The sequence below is a fragment of the Mytilus galloprovincialis genome, chromosome 5, assembly GCF_965363235.1.
Source record: "Mytilus galloprovincialis chromosome 5, xbMytGall1.hap1.1, whole genome shotgun sequence".
NCBI lineage: Eukaryota > Metazoa > Mollusca > Bivalvia > Mytilida > Mytilidae > Mytilus > Mytilus galloprovincialis.
This window is the reverse complement of record NC_134842.1, coordinates 95,298,543-95,323,990: the sequence shown is the minus strand read 5'-3', so window position 1 is coordinate 95,323,990 and position 25,448 is coordinate 95,298,543. Positions and strand designations below refer to the sequence as shown.

Below are 25,448 nucleotides of genomic sequence, written 5' to 3'. Positions count from 1 at the left end.
TCTTGTTTATAATATTTAATAATAAACTTATAGCTATATATATGTATGGTAAAATCAAAGTAAGACTAATGAAAACAGGATAATAAAAAAACAAACAAAACAACTGTTTATCAAAAACAATATCACAAATAAAATGACAAAAACCTGTCCAGTCCAGCTGGATTAAGTACCTAGATGTATCAATTAAACAACAATGATTTCAGTACATTTCAAAAACATATTTTTAGTTAGTAAGTAATTGTTTACATGATGGGGAATAAAAACATAGGCCAATTGCAATGATGCCACTTTAACTAAACCAGTATTGATGGAAGTAACGGTTATAAATTTCAGAGAATCTATATCCATTTTGTAATTAACCTTTTAAATACAGAAGCCATTCATTTTCATCCATCAATTTCCCTTTTTAGCAAGACTTTACATTATTTTACCTGATAGAAACAAAATTTTGACAAGTTTAGAAATTTTTTTAATTTATTTTAAAACTCAATGAATATGGATGGGAGATAACTCAAGACGATTTAATTCTATAAAAGATGGTACAGATAATTCTAATACCTAAATCATTTTTGTAACAAGACCATGAATTTGGTGATCCAATTTTTTTCTGTTATCCTTTTTCTTAAGTATTAAATAAAAGATATATTATTTTTTTTTAAGCCTGTCTATACATTTTCAAATTATTATGGTGTGTTTTTTTTAAACTTTATATAAATTATAAGCATGTTACACAATTATTAGCTACAAAAGACTAATGGAATATATACTATGTTTTTACAGTTTTAACATGAAAAAAAACTTGTTTGTTTGCAAATATATAAAGAACTTTTATTTAGTTTGCTTATGCTTCCTTAAGTCCAGCAGATGATAATCATCCATATTCTTTTCTATTTATTAGCTATTTGTAGTACTATTATATCCCTCTGCATACAGACAAAAGAAATACTTTATTGACAATTAATCTGTAAGCAGAAAATTTAATTCAAATCTTACATAAGAAAATAATGAAATTAACAAATAACATGAACAAAAATGTTTAGGTTAGTTACAAGTAAACATGTGGACACTGAGTATATTTAATATTAGGTCAGTGGGCATGTTTTATTTCAAATACATGGTTAATAGTAGAGCTTGGTTCTTTTGAAATGACTTTACTTTGTTTACAAACCATGACAGTAATGTTTCATCATGCTTTAAGGGTGTACTTAGGTGAGGTTTTGGAATTTGTGTCAAATGTTCAGACTCCTTGGTGTTATTCCATACAATACAAGGTAACATATTTTGCCCCATAACACCCATTTATTTTTTCATATAAGACTTAATAGGTCATTTACCAAAATGTTAGAAGATTTTTGATTTTCTTTCTTTTGTTTTGAGACCCAAATAATACCAATGCAAATATAAGGTAAAAGTCTGAGTCAGCCTTTTCCCGCTATATATTAAATCTCCAATATCTCAAAAAGGAGGTCTATGACCTATCAATATTTTTATCCTTAATGAATGCTCTACCAGCTTATAGTATCAATTTTAAATTTTTGATTTATTGATTTTCACCTAATCTCACCTAAGTATATCCTTAAGACAAAAACACTGTTACTTATATTATTTCACATAAGTAAATTGACTTGTCAAGACAAAATGTTTCAGCAGTCAGGTCATGTATGGTGTACATTGACAAAGGTGCTCTTGCTTAGAAGAACATTTTTATTCTGGAAAGTAGAAATTTAATACATTAACACAATCAATTATAATAAAAAGTAAACAAGGCTAACAAAAAGTTTTAAAAATAATTAATACATTATACATTAATTTAAGTATATCACTATTTGATTATGGGAGCATGAAATATTTTGGCAACTTTACTATATTTAAGTACTAATACTAGAATTGTGTTTTTTGTTCATTATGAATTCATTAATTAGCACTGTTACATCTCTTTATATACATTCTCAATTGTAATGAATAAACAATGATCAATTTATTGAGTTCTATTTACAGTTTATGACATTAATATATGCAATTCTGTTTCAAATTTATCATAAGTTATTTCAAACGAGAACACGACTTATGTGTACATAGAACACCATATCCTTATTGCATCATTACATTTCCAAGTTCAGTGAACTGAAGAATTTGGCATATATTTTCAAAAGTTCAAAACATAACGAACCTGTGTACTAAGTTTTGATAGGATGACAAAATAACTTCAAAGTGCCTTATCCCAAAACTTTAACCTTTTATTCGATGGTCGAACAAACTCACCCACAATCCAGAAAATGGAATATTCCAATACTTATTGAATGAATGGGAATAAAACATCAAGTATTGAAATCTATCTATAAATCAAGCTGTAACGATTTCAATACTTCACATTTTTTACACATCTGTTTATATATAACTTCAGATGGTACATTTTGAGATCTTTTTTCTTATAAATTCTGGATTCACTAAAAATTATACACAAAAAAAGTTAATAATAAACATGCTATTGTCATGGTAGGTAATCTTGAGCTTGAAACTCTTCAATAAAGTTCAATGAAAAATTCAAATTAATAAATAAAATAAATAAAAAACTTAACTGAAATCGTAAAATTATTTCATTTCCATTAACAGGGAAATGCATATAAAGTATTATTTTTGATTTAAATCTCATAAACAAAAATTCACAATTTTTTTTTTTGTAGTCTAAAATAAGCTGCCATTTATCCCTTTTAAAGTAAGTGCCGTTTAATAACTAACATATTGGTGGGGGAAATCACTCATAAAGTCTACTTAAGTTACATTTTAGTTGCACAGAATGACCAGGTATAGAGTATTAAAAATGTATATGAATATATAATTGTTGGACAGCTGAATAATGATAACTGTGTGAAAATACATATGTGCAGCTGTTTAAAATTATTTGCAAACAAAGCACAATTTGTTAAACAAAATTAAAGTACTTGTGATCACTGTAGGGTAAAGATTGCTTTCATTTTACAATTTTGTGAATTTTGAAATAAATTTTGAACTGAATTTGCTAGGATAATTAAGAATTCTAGTTGGAGTTATCTTCCTTTGTTTGTGATTGTACATTTGTAGTTAGTTTAAACATATTTATTTATAGTGGATTGGGAAACAAGTTATTGCAACTTATATTCATCCCTTTCCACTTTGCAGGTGTGAGTGCTGCCTATTAGTGGTATTAGCCTACTATTTCAAAATCTACAAGGATGTCTTTTACGTGCAAGAGATTTTTCTCTCAGATTTATGCAACATGCATAACTTTAATTTTAAGTTATAAATAAACTCATCATAGATACCATGATTTTAAATTAAAAAATATTTTCTTGACAAGTATGGTAATTCAAATACACAGCATATTATAACTTAAATATCAAAGTATAACAATGACCATTAAATTGTATTGACTGGATAGGAGGATTGATCCCTTCACTGCACTATTTTGTTTGAACTATCAAAGGTAGTGATCAACCTTGAATGATACAGATATCAAGTAAGAACTATAAGTACTATTGCTTGTATTTTATGCAATCTTTACCCTAAAAAAAGTATATAAATATATAATTGTTTGATAGCTGAATGTCAGATAACTGCTTAAAAATACATGTGTGCAATTGTTGGAAAATTATTTGCTTGCAAAGCTCATTATGTAAATTCAGAAATTATTGCGATGTTTTTATTATTGCGAAAAATGTGACAGGTTAAAATTCGTAATATTTTAAGCTCACATTTTAAAACTCTTTATATGAATAAAACTGGCTTTACTCAATATGGCAAAAATTAAAATCGCATTTTAGTCTAAAATGACAAAATTGCAATAATGAATGCACGCAATAATCTCTGAATTAACAGTATTTGTAACACAAAACAATCATCATAAATGTCTATTGGAATGCTGTAGATATCACAACTCTACTCCATGACCCGTTTTAATGTATCTATCTTCAGACCTGTACACTTGCCCATACTTAATGGAAGATGATGATCACTACAGACTGTCCATTTCTTCTTGTCCGGACTCTGTTGAATACTGATTGCACAACAAAATGGAATTTTTGTAATAAAGTCTTGGTATTGCGGTTCAGTTTTTGATTGTTTACCTAACAATGATCTTGAACAGAGATCTAATGTTCCTGAATGTCCTACTAATAGTACACTATCTCCTAAAAAAAATAGAAATGGTGGATGTTAGGTAAAGTATGGTACAAGATAAACATACTTAATTTGCTACAAAAGATACCACATTTTCTACTTGTTTCTTTCTAACTCTAATTTCATGACTGATGTGATCCCTTAACATTTTGATATTGTATGAAAACTTTTATGTGCAAAAGTGATTGCTTTATAGATTATCGTTGGTTATCTCAACGAGATTGATTTTCTCACTTGAGCCGGTCACGGCGAAAGCGAGAAAAGCAATCGAGTTGAGATGACCAATAATAATCTGTTTATCGCTATTTTACCTATGACGAGGTTGTCAATTTCATGTTAATTTCATTAGCAACGCCACGTGGCTTCTTAGTTTCTAGCGATAATTTTCCATCTCAAGCGAGTAGCATGATATGAAAAATTATCACAAAAAAAGATCAAAGGAAAATGCACAAAATAGCGATAATTATGAATACTGTGGATTCATTAATTTTCATAATAACCAAATGATTGACAAAGTTGTATTTTTTTCTGGATATTTGATTTTATTGTTAACCTATAAAATCTAAGAAAATTGGTACTTCACAAATAATAATCAATCTGCAGTATATCATGTCTAGAGCTCAATGATGAACAATTCCAAACATTGACAACATAAAATATAAAATTAAGATCTCACAAAACTTGAAAAGAATATTTGTGAACAAACTGATAAATCATGTATGTAGCCAAAGTACTGCATAACCAAACAAGAATATGTTGATAGTACACCAATGCCCCCCTTACTCTCACATTTTCTTTGTTCAGTGGACCATGAAATAGACAGACAAACAGACCAAAAAACAAAATGGTGGGGCTTAAGAAGTGATAACGTAAATTTTGGACCTTGCAAGAGAATGTTCAAATGTAATTCATTATGTCAGAAGGCCAAGTGTCACAGAAACCAAATAGTAACAATGTCTATAGATCTTACCACTTTTTTCATGTGATTTGAGTATCTCTCTTGTAGCTCTGTTACACCGGTGGTAGAGTTCATCAACAGTTTCATCAGGGTCCAAGTCCTCTCTCACAAACTGTGGACAATGGTTTGTAAGTATTGGTAGACCCACATCAGTCAGCTCCTGGGGATCCATGAATTTTGGCACTCCAACATGATAAGTCCATTCGAACAGACCTGGTTCTATTTTGATTTTATTTGTTAGCCCTAACACTAAAATGAATAAAAAGAAACTAATTTGATACAGTTCTTCAAAAAATAACCATACACATAAAATAAAATGGATTCAGATGTAAAGTAAAATCTAAAAATACAGAATTAAAATTTCATGGAGGAACTGTGAATATTTAATATTAGGTCAGCTGGTTGTGGTTTATTTTAAATGTCAAAATAAGAATTAGATATATTTTAAGTTGTAGATCAAGTCATGTTCCTTTAAAAGTAATAAGGTTAAAGATAATATTAATCGACATTTGACACGCAGAAACTTTACAAAATAAGGTTTGTAATAACTGTGTCGATCACGCTTTGGCAAAAACACAGTGCTGTTCTCAAATTAAGATACATTGTATTAATGTAAACACAACATTACAATTTTTTAAAGATTTCAGATAAAATGTGTCTTCATTACGATAACAATCACTCATATTGATCACTATAATGATTAAAAACAATTATTATATTCTTAAAACTTTTGTCTAAATTGCCCTCTCACCCCATATGGAATTTATTGACTGTTTATATCATATAGGAAACTAGCACATTTTGTTGCTGTTTTTTCTGTAACTTCTGCCTAAAAGCAAATAGATGAAAAAAAACAATAGCTGGGCTTTTCCTCCTTTTAAGCGGTCTACACATTGAATTTGAAATTTTTACAAAGTATTTACAATATAAAAGATCCTTGAACTAAGATCATATATTTTTCATCACCTGACCTACCTTTATACACTTCTACTGATGTCTGAACACAGCGTAAGGAAGGTGACGTGTAAATGTGAGATATACTGCAGTTTGTTTTCAGTAAATATTCACCTGCAAATAAACAGAATTGGAAGTGCTTTATAAAAAGTGGCCTTCGAAACAAATTATTGCAATTTTAAGTATGGACAAAAATGCGGGTTTAATTTTTGCAACTTAAGAAAATTTGCATAAAGATATATGTAACAGATATCATAATTAAGTTTGTATTATTGCGATACTAATCCTGTTGCAATATTTGCAATAATTAAAACTTATAATTTCTGAATTTATATAAAGCATAAACAAATGACACAAAAATACACAAGAATCTGAAAGTTTCCTTTGTTTTACATGGACCCTCAAAAAATCAAGTAATTTCAATCTGAAACAAAAAATCTGAATAATACTAGATCAATAACTTCAGTCCAATGGTTTTTGTTAGTTAAGCACTTACCAGCAATTTTAGCCTGGAATTTTCCCACCTCTGTCAATGGTGGATCGTAGTTATACTCTAAGTATGTCTTCCTTTTATACATCTTCTCCGGTAAATTTAAATTTTTTCTTGTATATACACCTATAAATAGATTTTTAAAAACTAAATTAGTTTAAATAATTAATTTGGATATAGCTGTGACTAAATTGCATGCATATAAGCATGTCTTTTTCTACAGGTACTTTATAATGTCATACAATTTGTAAAAGTGTTTTTAAGTTATTGCACAGACATTGTTTGGTAGCTCCCTGCCTGAATAACCGATATTTTACGATAATGAATAATCGAAAGGGAGGATTATAAATTACACATGTTACAGCTGATGTTTTAATTTTAGTTTAGAGCCTTACTGATTGTTTTAATCTGGAACACAGAGAAGCAACACAATAAAACATTTCTACTCATTTCCTATCAATATGTATATATTGCTATTTGATAAAGAAAAAAAAAAATATTTTGAGATATTTTAAGAAGATATTGTATCAGAGTCTCACCATCCATTATATCTTACACAAAGTAATAAAAACTTTATATATTTATTCCACCTAACAGAAGTTCCAATGGAAACTTTGTTATAAACATTGTCATGATATCTATTCCTAAACTTTCTTTCGTCATGTCACTACAACACAATGGTTTGACACCACATACCTTTCCACTTCATTCATTAACAACAAAAAAACCTACCATCATCATCAAATGCTTCTTCGAACCAGCTTCTTCCCAGTGAAAAGTCAGGACGTTCACCATGCCTCATTATAAACAGCTTACATGGACCTTGTTTTTTCGGTGGCAGTTTTGGTGGTGGTGATTCCGCTCGAGTTACTTTTGTTGGATTTGAATCAGCTCTATTTATTTTGGTTGGTGGCAGTTTCGGTGGTGGTGATTCAGCTCTGGTTATTTTTGTTGGATTTGAATCAGCTCGATTTATTTTTGTTGGTGGCAGTTTAGGTGGTGGTGATTCAGCTCGTGTTTTTTTCGGTGGATGTGATCTTGTGAACTTAGGGGAATCATGTGGTCTGTTTTTAACAACCTGATAGAAATGACACAGATTATGATGAAAAAATGAAAATAGCATTATTTTTATAATGTTTAAACCGTACATAGTAAAAAAATCACAAACATTTCCAACAAAAAAACTATTGACATAGAAATATGTCTTGCCTGTCAGCAGAACATTTTGAAAAAAGACAATATGTGAAACTTCAAAGTAGCTGCACTATGACAATCAGACATAGAGGACAGCGCTTAAAAGTGATCATCAAACTTAAATGTACTAACATTAATAAAACTGAAAATATCATTGAGCTATCATGAGTAGTTCCTATCAAACTAACTTAAGCAGAAAAATCAAAAATAAAAAATTTCTGATTAATTCTAGACCATGATTTACTGGACAGGAACTTGAAATAATTGTCAAACTGTTATGAAATGACAGTAATAGAACTTTATAGAAAATATCATTGATCGCTCACGAGTGGTGCTTATTTAACAGACTTGTGCAGAAAATTTAGCATTGAAAATTGCTAATTAATTCAGTAATTGACTGGATCATGACCTAAGGGACAGGGCCTTGAACTAGTCATCCAACTGATGTTTGTACTGAAACTATAAATGAAATTTTGTGGAAAACATTATTGACTTATCACAAGCAGTGGTCTCGCTAGCCCAAAATAGAAGGGCGCTGCGCCCTGGGTGCCCTCAGCCGCGCCCTGGGTGCCCTCAGCCGCACCCTGGGTGCCTTCATCCGCGCCCTTTTGCCCTGACGTCTTTTTCCAAAATTATCTTGTGCCGTTTTTGTAAAATTTTGTTTCATCGATTTCTGATCTCCAAGTTAATTATATATATGACACCTGTGTGATTGCCCCCAGGTTAATCATGTCATTACAATCAATTACAATGATAAAGACTTCAAAGGTGTTAATAACTAGGTAATTTAATTAGGACAATGTATCTTTTTGTCATACTTTTGATGAATGTGTCAGTGAGTGTGTTTAGCTTGGGTCGGCATTTTTGATCTCCAAGTCACAATGGAAGAGCGTATATAAATGAAGACTTTCATGACTTTAGAATTGAATTTAAGTCATCAAAATGAAACTATGCCTTTACAGTAATGCCTTCCATCTCAACTTGTTAGCGACAAGCACAGTTTTTAATTAACCCAAACGTGGTGGAAATTGATTTTGGAGTTACTTCCCCTGTTTTAGCTTATTACAAATTTGTGCTCTAAAAATATTATCTAGTATCAAAAAAAGGAATAAATTAACAATTGAATATATAATAACATAATAATGTTACCTTAAAGATATTAACTGTCTTTGAACATATTAAAAAATATATATTGCAATTTCTACTTGATAATTATACTTTTAGCAATCCATGTTCTAAACAATGTTAAATTAGTAATGCTCTTTGTTTCAGATTATACGATATATTAAAAGCTATAATTCCTATATAGATAAAAAAAAATAACACATATTGTTTGATAATGGGTAGAGTGAAGTTAAACTGTAAAAACATAATATGTTGATGAAGATGTACTATATCATTCATAACTACACAAACAATGAAATAAAGACTATAGTTCAAAAGCATCTTTATTTTAAAAAAAACAACATATACAGTAAAAAAAAAAGAGATTCGTTAACTCGTGATACACACAGAAACGTAGACAGAAAAATGAGCAGTGCCTTTTCTTATCATAAAAAGTGCCCTGCCCTCCACTGGCACCCTGCCCCTTTTGATTTCTAGCTAGAGCACTGACAAGTATAGTTACTTCAAATTGACTTAAGCAAATAACTTAGCTATTGTTGGGCCGCCAATGACACTGCCAGAAAAGCAACAACTATGTCACGCCTTAAACAACAAAAGGAAAGACAAAGTCACTATTGTTCTCAAGAATTATAAATACAGAAATGTACAAAAAACATGAAACTATAATCAAGATCTGAAAATTAATCAAACACAGAATTTCTCATTTTTATCTTCTTCAATATTACATTTAAATATATAAATACATTAAGCTTAAACTTCAAGTATTTGACTATTTGCCATCAATAAACCCAAAAAGCAGCATAACTAGAAAGCAAATAATAAAATCTATTTACCAGTGCATATTGATTTTCATCATGAGCAACTTCAGAATGGAAACCATTTGTAACAGGGTTAACACTAGAGGGTCTTTCTACAAGAGGATAGGACCTGAAATGTAAATCAGTTCATAGTCAGCTATACAAATTGACTAAATGCTATAAAAAATACTTTAAAAATACAAAAAGGTTTTATACAAATTAACTAAAAACTCTAAAGAGCCTTTAACACAAAAAGTTATAATTGCTTAAATGATCAATAGAATCTTAATCACCAAAGATTATAAGACCAATCTATTTTCACTTCAAACTTAAAAAGTTTTATGCATTTTAAACATTTAGGCTTAAAATCATTTGCTAATTCAGAAGAGCAGAATGTACCATGAATTTAAGCAAACTTGACTTTTTAAATCCAGTAAGTTCAATCCTAAAGTTATGTTAAAATTTCAAAAGAATTATTATAAGCACTGTAGGTTAATATCAGAAACTTTTCTGTAACTTCATATAACCTTGATTACCTTCTGTAACTTCATATATAACCTTGATTACCTTCTGTAACTTCATATAACCTTGATTACCTTTGTTTAGTCCATGCAAAAGTCTCCTGCGTCTTTTTAGTGTAGGTTCCCGGAAACATCCCAGCATTCCCTGTTAACCAGGAAGTACCATGATACCAACGATCTTTACTTTTCTCAACTTCAGCAAGATCAACGGAAATAAAATCTCCTTCTATCAGCTCCAATTCATCACCAAGTTGATGTGTGTAACATTTAATCACTTTACGGACCTATAAGAAATGAGTATAATAACATATTAAGAAATAATTCATGGAAGCCATAGATTGTTGGAAAGGAGTAGGTACGGTAAGGCCCCTTTTTGGCCCAAAAATATAACAGTTTTACAAAATTGTTAAAATGTAAACTTTTAGTTATTTATTGGACAGTTGAATGCTTCTGCTACATAAATATGGGCTGTTTTTGACAATACAATGTACATATATCGGGTTGTAGCACCATTAAGTCATGCTAAATTACTGAAATCTTCAAAATTCTATCATTTTAGTTAAATTTTAGATGGTTTCCGTGTAAAACGAAAGTGGCCGCATTCGTGTTCATCCTTAATATTGCAATGTAAGTTGTATTTTATGATAATACATAACATATATAAAGATTGTGGATGAACAAGGATGCGGCCACTTTCATTTTTGACAAAAACAATCTGAAAAGTGACGTTTTTTTGCATATTTGAGAGATTTTTCATATTTGAGCTTCAATCGGATCGTTTTTAATGACTTTATCAGTTAAAATCTTTCACATAAACTAATTGAATCAAGTGAAATGGACACTTAAGTGTTTTAAAAGTGGTCAAAATATTTCGTCAGATGAAACTGAAATTTGAGGCCAAAATGAGTCCTTACCAGACCTACTCCTTTACACACGGCCCAGGCCATGTGTAAATTTCCAACAATCTATGGCTTCCATGAATTATTTCGATTCTAATAGGACAAATACGGTCATTAAAATTCTGAAGCGATGGTGGATATGCTGTGTATGTGGCTGACCTTTTTTACTCCCTGTTAGATAAAGCTCAAATTTCTTTATAAATATGTAACTTGCGTAGGATATTTCGAGAAGAACTGCTAGAAAAAAACTTTTTAATTCTTTAAGTTCTCAAACCCAACATTTGTCATTTTTAATTTACATGTTTTTCTCGTAAGCTTCCGTCAAATCAAAAGTTGACATTTTGTAACTAAGGAGCCGCCATGTTGACTTACTGAAATGGGTAAATGTGCGAATAATGCAATAGAATAGAAAATAAAACAAAACCTACCTCAAAAATCAGTTTTAATACAATATCATACGAATTCCGATTGTTCAAGTAACAGAAAACTTTCAAGTTTAGCGTTTTCATTTGTATGACGTCATGTTTTGAAATGACTTAAATGCGCCAAAAAGATTAATAGACTTTCGCGGAATTTTATTTAATTTTTATTTTGTTGATTTCTCCGAGCTCTTGTGCATTACTTCTTTTTATTATGCATACGAATAAGAATAAAAGTTTTTTGTCTTTTTTTAATTGCACTTTTTAAAACAATAAAATCGACAAAGGATCTGCAAATAGGTTCCAATACATGTAGATTTACGTGGGAAGGATATTGTAAAAGCCATTATTATGCATATCTCTGAGTCTGCGCTTAGTATATATTATCGAGAATTTTATCACAGTGTTGTTTACAAAGCTAAAGAAGCACGTCATATTAGAATTACATGTAAAACTTCTGTGGATTCATTATTATTTGTTGGATATAAATTTTGTAGCTTTCGTGGGTAATGGAGAACCACATATATCAATATTCATCAAAAGTACACATTTTCTGTAGGCTAGTATCAGGAGCCTGTAATTCAGTGGTTGTCGTTTGTTTTTGTGTTACATATTTTTTTTTCATTCATTTTTTTACATAAATAAGGCCGTTAGTTTTCTCGTTTGAATTGTTTTACATTGTCTTATTGGGGTCTTTTATAGCTGACTATACGGTATGGGCTTTGCTCATTGTTGAAGGCCGTACAGTGACCTATAGTTGTGAATGTCTGTGTCATTTTGATCTCTTGTGGATAGTTGTCTCATTGGCAATCATACCACATCTTCTTTTTTATATAGTATGCATATGTTGGCAAAACCAGGAAATCAAATATCCCGGAAATTACAATTTTTCCACATTCAAAAAAAATTGTACCCATGAAAATATTAAAGTGAATTCACAGAAGGCAGGGATCTCCATGGATGAAAATTGAACGATGGAGGAACTTTCACCATTACAAACCGTGTCTACGCTGTACAGTGTAGCGCAATCGGAAGTATTTTATCCCTCCATACAAGGAATGGTGAACATGCTAATTCATTGCTTATTTAAATTATATTTATTTGAATTTTCATTATAGAATTAGAAGTATCAATATTTTCATTTATTGCCGTTTTTAACCATTCAAATGCCAAGTCTTCATCCCCCCTTTAGTCGAGAATGACCAAAAGCTGTCATGAAGGTCCCCATGTAGATTTCTTGTATTTTTGGTAATTGTTATGGGGGTTAAAAATCATATGATGTGGAGCTTATTTTTCATGGACACTGTTAAATTCAGAACCCATTACCGGTATGGCTGATTTGCAGCAACAACAAAACGATTCGTACGGGTTATGTAAAAGGTTTAAAAAGAGATTTGTAAAGCAAACGTTGACAAATGAAAAGGTTTTTAATGACTTTATCTGGCAAATTGATGTCGTGCAACATGCATCTTTCGAGTCTGAATAGAAACCGGAAACGCGGATGTATCAATTTGATTGTAATATACGAAATGAATTCGGAATTATGATACGATATTTCTTTACAGGAAATATTTAAGTATTTACTTTTAAACTTTTAAAGTAATTCTAAATTATCGTTACAGCAGTACTTGAGTTATTTGGGATGAAATAATATTTACTGTTTTGCGTCTGATTTTGTACTTCTTAAAAAAGGGGGATGCTGATTGCGTAAGTCAAAATAAAGCACGTGTTCGACTTGTACAACTGTTTTCTTTGTAACTGGATTATTAATTTATTTATTTAATCTAAATTATCATAATCATTTGCTGAAACTTAGTTAATTAATTTGACAAATGGATCGTCTATCCTCAGATAGTATTCTCCTGTCTGGTTTGTTGATCTACCTGTACAAGCTCAGGTACAAGTGATTAGCGATCTTAATCCGGATATCCCTCAGGCGTTAGAACTGTATTGGATTATAACATAAAAAGCCTAAGGGTTATGCAATTACATGCATTTGATTATAATTGATAAAAAATGGCGTCGGGCTACAAAAAACGATGAAGTTTTAAACGATGGCGGAAGCAATTTTACGATGGTGCAAGACAATTTAACGATGGCGTGAGTCATTTGACGATGGCGCCAGACAATTGAACGATGGCGGGCGCCATCGTTAAACAGGCCATGGAGATCCCTGAGAAGGTCATCCACTCTGATAATAAAATTCATTTTAATCAACAACCAGTGAATCTATTTTTTTTAGTTATTATAAAGATACCTCTGTCGGTCCAGATCTGGCATCCCTAGAATATAATCTGTAGTCCCATCTAACATCAGCTGACAAATCTATTTCTTTGGCTAGTTTTAGCAATGCTTCATGCTGCTCTGTAGGATACTGGTATGCTAAGGTCATGTGTAACTGTTTTCTGTGAGGCTCTAGATTGACACCTATAGATATAAAAGTATATTTGCATTAGCTGATGGTCATGGAATTACATGTAGTTCATATTTGCATCTTTGTTTTACATAAAACACTCTGCAGTAAAATAGTTTAATCTGTACAAATTTAACCATTGGGTACTAGGATTTTTTTTTTAAATCTCAAAAAGGTCCAACGATTGCAATTATTTCTGTTCATTCAAATTTAACTAAGGCTATTCCAGAAAAAAATGTATGGGGGGGTTGGAAGGCACATTGTATTAATAATACATGGGTGATGGGTATCAGAGCAACTTTTCACACAATAATGCACTATAATTCTCAATTACAATTGTCTGGGTGGCGGGTGCTGACAAAAACTGCCTCCCCACCCCATACATTTTTTTTTGGAATAGCCCTAAGATTAGATAGAATATACTACATTAAACAAAAATCTAAAATTCTTTGTACCACTAACTAATGCTTAAGTAGAGAGCTAAAAATTGATGAGAGCTCAGTTGAAATTTGTGCATCTTGAATTGTAAGTAAACTTTTAAAAACTTATATTAAATGCTGATTTAAAAAAGGATGACTTTTGCTTGAAACATCATCAAAGTATATTCTAAATCCCCTTAAACTGGTTAAAGAAACTGTCCCTCTCACAAAGTTCATACACTTAAATATTATTTTCAAGCAAGTAGATAACTGAATCAGTTGGGTATGGGGGGAACTAAAAAATCTCTGTTTTAAGAAGAAGTGAGAATAGCTCACAAATTTGTACCTCTTTCCTTATACACTGTCATACATTACACCACTAAGAAAATTGTTTCTTTATGCAAATTATAAAGACTGTCATAAAATTAATTTTACATATTATAAATAATATATACATCTAAGAATTTTTTTTGTTGAAATCCGAAAATTAAAATGTGTCGATGAACTAATTCAAACTTTTGAGCAAGGAGTAAAATATGAGAATTAGATTACCAAGAAAGAACATTAGAAAATAAAGATTATGTAAAGGTTAAATTTAAATTATTTCTTTTTTTATTTGAAGAAATCGTTTCTTTTAGACAGACACCCCTCTAATGGTATGATCCTATTTTGATAAGTGGAAAATAATCAGTTTTAACCATTGGACTACAGATGAACCTTTTTTAAATCAACAAAAAAATATAGTTCAAATAATTTCAAATTTCTTTGCACAAACTATTATGAATAAACACCTGATTTTCTAATTTCTGCAGAAAAATCATCTGCAATTTTCATTAGGAAGTCATAATGCTGATCTCTGATAAACAATCCAATAAAATTCACTTGGCTGAAGAAGTCCAGCTGTAATTTTCCTGGACACTGACTCAATTTTTCTTCCATTTTGGCCATTGCTTCACTCAAGACATGCACTTTGTTGTCATCACACTGAAAAAAAACAAATTAAGACCTCAACATCCATACATGTACATGTAAATTATCACACTGTCATCAATCTAAAAATGTTTCATTCAAAGCAGTTGTTGGAAACTATCTTTAATTACAAGTATGGAAAGGTAAATCAAGCATAATCAAGAGTTGAACCTTTTGAGGACTGTTGTCAATTTGGCAATCATTTATCATCACCATTTCTTTATTGTAAATCTTTTCATTTTAGATAACTGAGATTGAATTATTACTGGTTAAAGAAGTCTTCAAGATTTTAAAGGTATAAATGTGGCATAACTCTGTTAGTGCAGAGGCTCTTACATTTAATTAAAGTATCTATATGACATTCATGGCATAGCTCATTGACTCTTTTCTTTGTTAGTAAAATGCTCTACAGACTACAGAGAACACTGCATGTTACTGCATTTTGAAACAAAAAGGGGGAAAGCTATTTCATCATTACTCATGTCCATGCAGTATTTGTTCGCACCTGTCCTAAGACAGGAACCTTATGATCAGTGGTTTTCTTTTGTTGTTTTTATATAGATTAGACTGTTGGTTTCCTTTTTGAATGGTTTCACAGTTAGTAATTTTTGGGGCCCTTTAATTATAACTTGCTCTTTGGTGTGAGCCAAGGCTCTGTGCTGAAGACTGTACTTTGACTTATAATGGTTTACTTTTATACATTGTGACTTGGACGGAGAGTGGTCTCATTGGCACTCATACCATATCATCTTATATCATTCATATCTAGAAGATGTACAAATTACCAACAATCTAGATTTTTCACATTGTGTTCTAGAAACCTGTCTGTGCAATAAATATATATATACATTAAATGTACTTAAATTTCACTACCAAAATTTTCTATAAAATTTACATACTTTGAAGAAAGGACATAATGTAACATGTGGGAAATAAGAATGAGCTCCATTAAATCCACACATGTTCTGGCTCTTTTCCCAGAATTCTGTCAGCTGTTTTTGTAGGGGTCCAACAGGACATAAGTACAGGATATACTCTCTAGGAATGTTGCTGTCTAAGGTAGGATCATGCACATGGGACAGTAACCTGTAAAGAGACAAAAACATTGGAATATAAGTGTTTAAAATTAAATGCTGTTTTTTTCTTTTTATAGCCAATCATGTCCTCGTGAATACATTTTGGCCTATGCCAGTGAAAAAGGAACAATCCCATTACTTGGAAATTGGTGTTAATGGCTCCTGTTCAATTCATTCAACACTTTTAAGAATAAGTGACAGTTTCAGGGCATAGCTGAGAGAGTGATACAGCAGATTGTTAGTCCTGAGAAAAGACTGTTAACTCAGGCTTATCCAATTTTTATTTTTCAGGCTTGTTCATGTTGGTTAACTGTATCATTGGGTTGCTGTCTCATTAGTTATTCAAACTCCCAGGGGGAGGGTTGAGATCTCACAAACATTTTTAACCCCGTCGCATTTTTGCGCCTGTCCCAAGTCAGGAGCCTCTGGCCTTTGTTAGTCTTGTATTATTTTAACTTTTAATTTCTTGTGTACAATATGGAGTTTAGTATGGCGTTCATTATCACTGAACTAGTATATATTTGTTTAGGGGCCAGCTGAAGGACACCTCTGGGTGCGGGAATTTCTCGTTGCATTGAAGACCTGTTGATGACCTTCTGCTGTTGTCTGCTCTGTGGTCGGGTTGTTGTTTCTTTAGCACATTCCCCATTTTCATTCTCAATTTTATCCCATCTTCTTTTATTGATATTTACCATTTAAATAAACTCATCAAAGATACACCAGGATTGCAATTTTGTATACTTTTAAACCGGTAAAATAATTTTGTTCAATATTTAATATGATGTTTGATAATCAACAGTTATGTCCCTTAAAAAGTAATGGGTTCCAAGTAATACCTTTTGATCAGGTATCTTCATTTTTCAAGAACAGTTATCAATTATCAGGAATGTCCCAGTCATGCCAGTGTTATTGTTTATATATAACAGTACATTGTACTTAACATTTTAGAGTTATCTCCCTTTTTCAAAATATATAAAATTTCCTAAAATTGATAAGAAAAGTTGAATAAAATAAATTCATTATAATACTAATCTGTTCTACCTTTCATATTTTGGAGCATTGCTTTCTTATATATGTTATTTATGTCATGAATGTCACTTTAAAAGGGAACATCTTTTTCTTTACCAAGGAAAACAGTTAAATTATGCATGTGTCATTTGTGTGTGAGAACAAATATGTGACGGCGACTATAGACAATATCACATTTGATTGATATCTTGTTTGTTTTGTCCATTATATTCCTTGGTTTGCCTTTAATCTTACCAGTCTGATGCTAGCTGTACACCATTATCTCCAGTAGCAGCTATGGCCTTCTCTCTGCAAAATTCAATACATGTTTAATTATATTACATAGAAATCCATATATAAAAGTTTGCATACATTTATCCTACAATCATTTACTGTTAATTCAGAAAAAATTACGTGCATTTATTATCCATTTTGTCATTTTTGACTAAAATGTGATTTAAACTTTTGCATCATATAGAAAAATTCTATTTCATTCATATAAAAAATGAAAGTTTAAATTATTACAATAATAATCCTGTCACATTTTTCGCAATAATAAAAACATTGCAATAATTTCAGAATTTACTCTCTTTGACATATATGTCCCCATTTCTATTCTCAAATCTCATGTTTGGAAAACAGAACATACAAATAATTTCAAACGGCGGCAGATAAATCAAGGCAACAGTAATTAACTGACGTTCAATCTATGTAAATTGATTTAGAACAGGTAACCTATAACAATTAAATTGACCAACAAAAAAGTAAGTAAGTAAAGACCACAAAAGCAGACAATTTTAATAGTGAGAGGGAAATGTAGATGAAAATTACTGTCATAAAACAAATTGTTCAGTGTTTTTTGTGTTTGTTAAACATTTATAAATATAAACATTTGATATAAACAATCAATAGCCTTTGATATCAAATATCCCATATAAGTCCTCTTGCTACTTATTTAAATATGATTTTTTTTACTATCTTAAACAGGAAGTAAATAGTCTTCCTGATATGAAATAATCTCTTTGATTTGTAACATAAAACTCTATTGTACACTGGTCCATTTATAATGTGCACACTAAAAGTCAGTGATCACAAAAGAGTGCACTTTAAATTCACTCTTACTATTCTATAGGTGAATCAAATGAGTGATTTTCCAGATAAAAACTTGACTGTCTGATACATTTAACATATATGGTCTTATAATTGTGTGGTAGAATAGTAAGGGTAATAAATAAAATACTGGGAAAAAAAGTAATTGTTGATGATTTGGTGTGATAGCATTATTGACATGTTTGACACAGTCCTTAAAATAAACCAAATAAAAAACCTTGATCCTAATTTCCAATACGACAGTGAAAAAGTAAAAAGGACAGATGTCACAAAGTATCTTTTATCTGTCAGGTTACTAGAAATTTTGAGAAAAATTGTTACTGATTTTCTGAGTACGGTGTGACATTTCATGGTGAATGTTGGTGTCTGATGATTCATTGTTGGTTGCCTCACATCCAGTGGCAAATATCTAATGCATGTTAAGAATGAGAACAAATCAAAATTAAATACCATTGGTTAGTCCTGAAATTAGAGGCCATCCATGAGTAACATATGAGTAAGGTCAGAAATTTCGGACTGCCACAGGAAAATGTCAATGAGGGTACATTGTATATATGACAGGGACAGAAATTTAGCCTGGCAACATGCCACCTAATCATGCTAATGGACCCCTCAAAGAGCTGTTGCAAGTGTCCTTAATGTGCAAAGAGTGTGACACTCTCTACACGAGTTTTAACATCTCCATTCTCAACAGACATGGCTGTGAACTTGTACATCCCATACTGCTTAAGATTGATGCCCCACTTTGGCAAGGGTTTTACTGCCAGTCAGAGGAAGACTAATTTTAATGCCAGTAATGGTGACTATATTTCTATTCTCTGTCACCCTTAGGGATGTTGGTGTCTTCAGATGTGTTAACACTTTGGTTAAAGACTCAAGACATTAATAACAATACATGAAATAATATTTCAGTCATAATCACCAATATAAATGAATATCATGAGATTTTAGTAAATATGTTTTTCTGTTTTTATTTTAATCTAACCACTGAATCTAACTTGTGTTCAAATTTTGCCTTTTATGTGTTATGCCACTTATCATAAGTTGTGTCTATTTCTACAATGTACATTAAATTTCACTTAATTTACTTATTTTCCCTTTAAATATATTGGACATTGTTGGATAACATAACAAACCTTTTTTTTTTTTAATATTATCAGACTTTTAATTTGTTATTCAGATTTCTTTTGTCAAGTTTTACATTTTAGGTAAATCACTGTGCCTACATGTATCTAACAGTTTAAGTAGTGGTTTTTTAAAGCATTCATTCAGTCATTATTTTATTGACAACTAGACCACATGTACATGTACATGTACATAAATGTACAATAATATGTATATGAGTCATGTCATTTGTGGTTTTTTTAATCATTTTTTAAAGGATTTTAGCCAAAAGGTTTATTGTGGCCTATTTATGGGCAAAATATTTTCTGGTTTGTGTGTCCGTCCATCTGTTTGTCTGTTCTTTCGTTTGTCCTTCTGTCTGGTTTCAGGTTAAAGTTTTTGGTCAAGGTAGTTTTTGATGAAGTTGAAGTCCAATCAACTTCAAACTTATTACACATGTTCCTTATCATATGGTATGGTTTTTCTAATTTTAATGTCAAATTAGAGTTCTTATCCCATTTTCACCGTCCACTGAGCATAGCAAATAATAGTGTGGATGGGGCATCCGTGTACTAGGGACACATTCTTGTTTTAATAGTTATTTTAAATCACACGTTGGTTGATTAACTACTTTTTTCTAGTATGAACATCTTCATACCAATCAACCAACATCATCAATTAACAGGGGATTTACTACTGAAATAAACCACATGGTTAAAATAAACTGTAATAAAAATAATTTTTGGCGGAAATTCTAAAGGAGACTTTTAAAATTAAATTTTAGGAGACTTGAAAGTTGACAGAAGACATTAAACAATCTTAAAATAAACAGGAAATCATATATATGTATGTATTGTTCCTACAATATGTAGATAATTTCCTCTTAATCTTAGATAATCAACACAAAATACTAAAGATGCATCTTTGCGAATTTCTGTGTCAGACGTCCCTTAAATATATTGATAATTACAAATGTAGGCCTAAAATAAAATATTGTTTGTTTCCCCAATCCCGACCTACCTGCAAAAATGGTCCTACTCATAAAATTTTATTGTGAAAACTAAGTCAAATATTATTTTATTCATTTCTGATTTTTGGGCTTGCCGGATTATCTGATATTAAGGCTTTTTTTCAAAAAACAAAAATTATTTTCCCTACCTACCCACCCACAACTGGCTTGGCAGGGTCAGGATTGGGGAAACAAAAAATTTATTAATTTCAGCCTTATGGTGTCTACATGCACAAGTGTTCAAAGAAATAGCAACATTTTCTTCTTTTAAATCATATATCATTTCAAATGAAAAATGAACATGCTGAATAGAAAGAAAATCTTCAATGGCCTCCAAAAATCATAATTTATATTTTAGGCCACACCAATTTGATTTATAGTTCTTTCGTCAAAAGCTCCAAAAAATATTGGGTGAGCGAGCGAAATTTTTTTGATTGTAAAAAATTCTTTGGAAATGAGTTGTGTTGAGGCGGGTGCTCTACAAGTGGAGCCAGCCATATAATTTTTTGTTAAATTGTGCAATTTAGAAATTTGTGTACATGTTAAAACAGGATAACTTCAAAGTAAAAAGGAGGTGAAACATGCTCTTATGCATATACATGATATAATTTGATGTATTTGTGCCTGTAGTACAGTCTATACCATACCCAACTTTCTGGTAAGCTTTTATTTAGTATAATTTTGATCATTTTCGTCAAATAAGCTTTAACTGTGTGAATTTTTATTCAAATTCACACATGTGTACAATGTAAATAATAAGGAGGCAAAGCGGATAAAGTTTAATGAGAGGAACTATGTAAGTTAGGAAAATATTTTGTATAAAAAGTAAAATCACAAAAATACTGAACTTTGAGGAAAATCAATTGGGAAAGTTCCATAATCACATGGCAAAATCAAATAAAACGCATCAAAAACTAATGGACAAGAACTGTCATATTCCTGACTTGGTACAGGCATTTTCAACTGTAGAAAATGGTGGATTAAACCTGGTTTTATGGAATACAATTAAAATAAGTGCATATATTTCAAAAAGTGCCCTAGCAAAATATTAATAAAATTGAGAATGGAAATGGGGAATGTGTCAAAGAGATAACAACCCGACCAAATAAAAAACAAAAAACAACAGCAGAAGGTCACCAACAGGTCTTCAATGTAGCGAGAAATTAAATATATTTGATACAGTTGTTTTCATATATATAAGTGATTGTTTATTGGCTGCTTGGCATCTAGTCAGAAATATTTATCCATAAAAGGATCAACATAATGAGTGAGGTGAATATTTCAACAACATCTTGAGTAAAATATTAATAGCAATCTGCTATGCATGTTTATCTCAGTGTAATGAAACATTCCCCCATTACAAAAGAGTTCTTAGTGGATGTCAATAAACTAACAAGGGGATATGGGTTTTCAATAATTTGAAAATAAGATTTATATATCATTTTTTTTTAAATCATGTGAATTTAATATCAATTTCATCCAAAACAAACAGCTCTATCTATGTCTGTTGTAGTCCGATATTACTCTGACGTCCAAACGCTATTTTGCCTGACAAGCTGTGGCCGTTGGACAATACCATATATTCTGGCTAAACAGCCAATTTGTACATCAGATTAATCTCGGACTATGAATGTTGAAACAATGATCGGGAGTGACAAGTACTGTTGTGATCTTCTTCGTCTAAGGCCAATTAAAATTAATTGCTAGATTTTCATCCCCGCCCGCCCCGATTTTTTTTATTTTGAAAAATTTACGATTTCCGGATATTGTTCATTTCCCTTACCGGTAACCGTCAATAATTTCGTTTCATTCGAACTTCCTGTTTCAAATTTCGGTTTTCATATTTCTTGTTTCGAGTACTTTAAAACCATTGTTATGTTGACAAATTCTCCTGCTCAATGATGACATTATCGTCTACGGAGAATAGAGATAGATTACCAGAAGGGCATGAAATATTCGGGTTACGAGTAATACGCTGTGTCCAAGAACGCAAATTGCGGTTTGTCACAAATTGGAAATTTCTGTCATTAGCCGTTGATTTTTTTTAAATAAAACATTGACTTTGTGTCAGAAAATTTGGGCTCTGAAAGATTTCAAAAGTGCAAAAATCGTGGAACACATTGGTAGAAAAAAAATCATTACTGGATTAAAGAAACTGACAAAAGCACGAACTTGTTAGATCTATGACCGTATATTTGAGTTCAAAAAGTCGGCAAACATACACATTGTGTTATAGAAAGCCCTTAGATTTACCAATGGCTATTGTTTTTGTTTAAAAACACCATATACCTTAACAGAGTCATTTAACAACTTCATGTTTTACATTGTAATTATATTTGCTTCAGTCTTGCATAACTTGAGAGTCTTAAAAGCACAACCCTACTATCATGACCATTACCAACACTGTTTGAGTTATCATTTCATTCATAATACTTGTGTTGCATACCATTGCATTTGCATAATTTTATGGGGACTACAAACCATCACTTAAACAGTAGTCCAATTTCTCCATGATTTTACTGTTTACTCGAAATATGTTTCTAAAGTAGCAATTGCATGTAGAACAGTTGTTGCCAATCAGAGATATTTATTTAAGAATTTGAAAAATTATGTACGATTCTTTATACATGTTTACACATGTACATGGTATAAGCTAATTGTAACACTTGCATATATATATGAAGTTTACGTCACAAGAAGGTTTCATATTAAATAAAATTTAAAAAATAAAATCCTCCCACCCGCCCCATTTTTTTTAAAACTTTGGATGAAAATCTACTAATTAATTTTAGTTGGCCTAACGAAAGATTTTTTATTTTGTCTTCTAGAACAAGTCTTTATAGGTAAAACTAAATCCATTTCAAATAACTGTGTGTTTTATAACTACTTGTCCTGTGCAATGATTTGACACAACTTCATGTTGGCATCCCCATTTTTGACCTTTTATTAACAAATCGATTTATCACACGTGCATTTGAATCGATATGAATATATGCTCAAGAAAAAAATGTCAAGGATAAACTAATTTTGGAGCGGCATGCAGCCCAAAAAATTGAGGAAGCAGTAAATTTTTTTTTTATTGAAAAGTCAATTTCTCCAAAACAGGAACGGGAAAATCCAAAGAACTATTAATCAAATTGGTGTGGTTTTAGGCTATCAACTTTTATGTAATAAAGGTAGAGGGCAAAATGTTGTATTAAATTCCAAATCTATATTTTCATCATTGAAAAGTTATTCCTGTTCAACAGTTCAACCCTGTTTACATAAAAAAAAAAACTCTTTATGCTATACAAGCATGCATGGCTAAAAACAAATACTCCCAATATTCGAAATTGAATACACAACACCTTTGAACAATTCAAGACTAGATGATAAATCAAATATATATATATTGTATTGCAATTATAAAGACTATGAAATCATATGTTTCTAACAGCTATGTCTATAATGATAGCTGTAACTAGGAATTATTTTTTTTCTCAAAAAAAATTGAAATCTGGAGTATCTACATTTACATGTAGTAAATAATTTCTGAAAATTATCAATTTATACTAATATGACTATAAGGAGGGGTAGTGATGCATGCATGGCTATTTACTTCTATGTTAACCAGTTGAAGAAACTTAGCCATGCATGGTAACCCCTACTTAGTCATGTTAGTTAGATCATGGAATGATTCTTTTGTCAATATAATACTTCCATGGTTAGATTAATTGTGTAACCATAAACTTCAGACAGATTATCTCTTATTTTCAAAATCATTCTAATGGTTATTTATTTCCTATTGGTTCATTTCACCATTGTTACCTGTACCAAGATACCACCTTCATGTACCATTGGATATTCATCCAAAAATAAAAACCTTATTTTAATAGATTTAACACCATCATTGAAATTTTATGAAAACAGCTTAGTTTCTTCCTACATTTGTCCTCTGAATAATTTTATACTTTTGGTTTTTTTTCTAATAGAAAATTAAATTACCTCTATTTAACATGTTTTTAAACATGTTGAAGATACTTATTGTGTCATTGTTTGTGATTAATGTTTTGTTTTTGCTCTAACAAACATTAAAAATATGTGCGTACATCATCCTTGGGCAAATAACCTTTTTTAAGAGATGTTAAAATCTAGACTTTCTATACAGTCACATCATTTGGGATTGTCTTGCATGATTTCACACCAAAACAAAATTACTATTTATAGTGTTACAAGTCATGTTTTACATACAGTTTAACACGATTTAAATAGTAAACAAATGAATAAAAGAAACATGTCCTTTAAAAAAATATTATCATTTCATAGTTCTATCTTTATATTAAAATTAAACTGGTTAGTTGTTTTCTTCCAAAAATAATGGAAACTAAAAAAAGTTCTATAAAAATTAAAATTGCATAAAACATAAAAAAAAACTTGTTTTGTATAAAATTTAATAAATAAAATCCGAATTGAATAAATATCCAGAAATCTACTCTACCGCTTTGCAATATGCCCATGTATATGTATATGTATGATCATTCTTACAAATATTCTTTTAGATAACATTAAGTGTTGCCCTGCTACACATGTCACTGACAGATTGAGATTTTAAGATAGTCAGAAAAAATTATATGTCGTGTTCTTTCTTCGATTTTTCTGAAGAAATGTAAATAGTAAAATCAGTATTGAAATAAAAACATACGCTCGTTGCTTTGGGAACCCCATCTGCATCAAAATATCAAGTGCAGATGGAGTCTGTCTTCTCTTAATCGTGTCATTCCGGTGATGTCTGGTTGGTAAATCTGCAGAAGCCATTTCTCGTCTGCACTTCCTGCTTCTGATTAAGGGA

General features: G+C 30.8%; 1 protein-coding gene across 1 annotated transcript; it reads right to left on the bottom strand.

The window, feature by feature from the left end:
• On the bottom strand, positions 1-25,448 carry LOC143076777 (ubiquitin-associated and SH3 domain-containing protein B-like). Its single transcript, XM_076252650.1, has 12 exons — positions 25,302-25,448; positions 17,653-17,706; positions 16,213-16,399; positions 15,136-15,328; positions 13,770-13,939; positions 10,270-10,478; positions 9,710-9,803; positions 7,290-7,635; positions 6,564-6,683; positions 6,089-6,181; positions 5,126-5,362; positions 1-4,166 (listed from the first exon to the last, which is right to left on the bottom strand). Exons 1-12 carry the CDS (start codon positions 25,412-25,414, stop codon positions 3,916-3,918), a joined length of 2,067 nt encoding a protein of 688 aa, XP_076108765.1. The 5' UTR covers positions 25,415-25,448; the 3' UTR covers positions 1-3,915.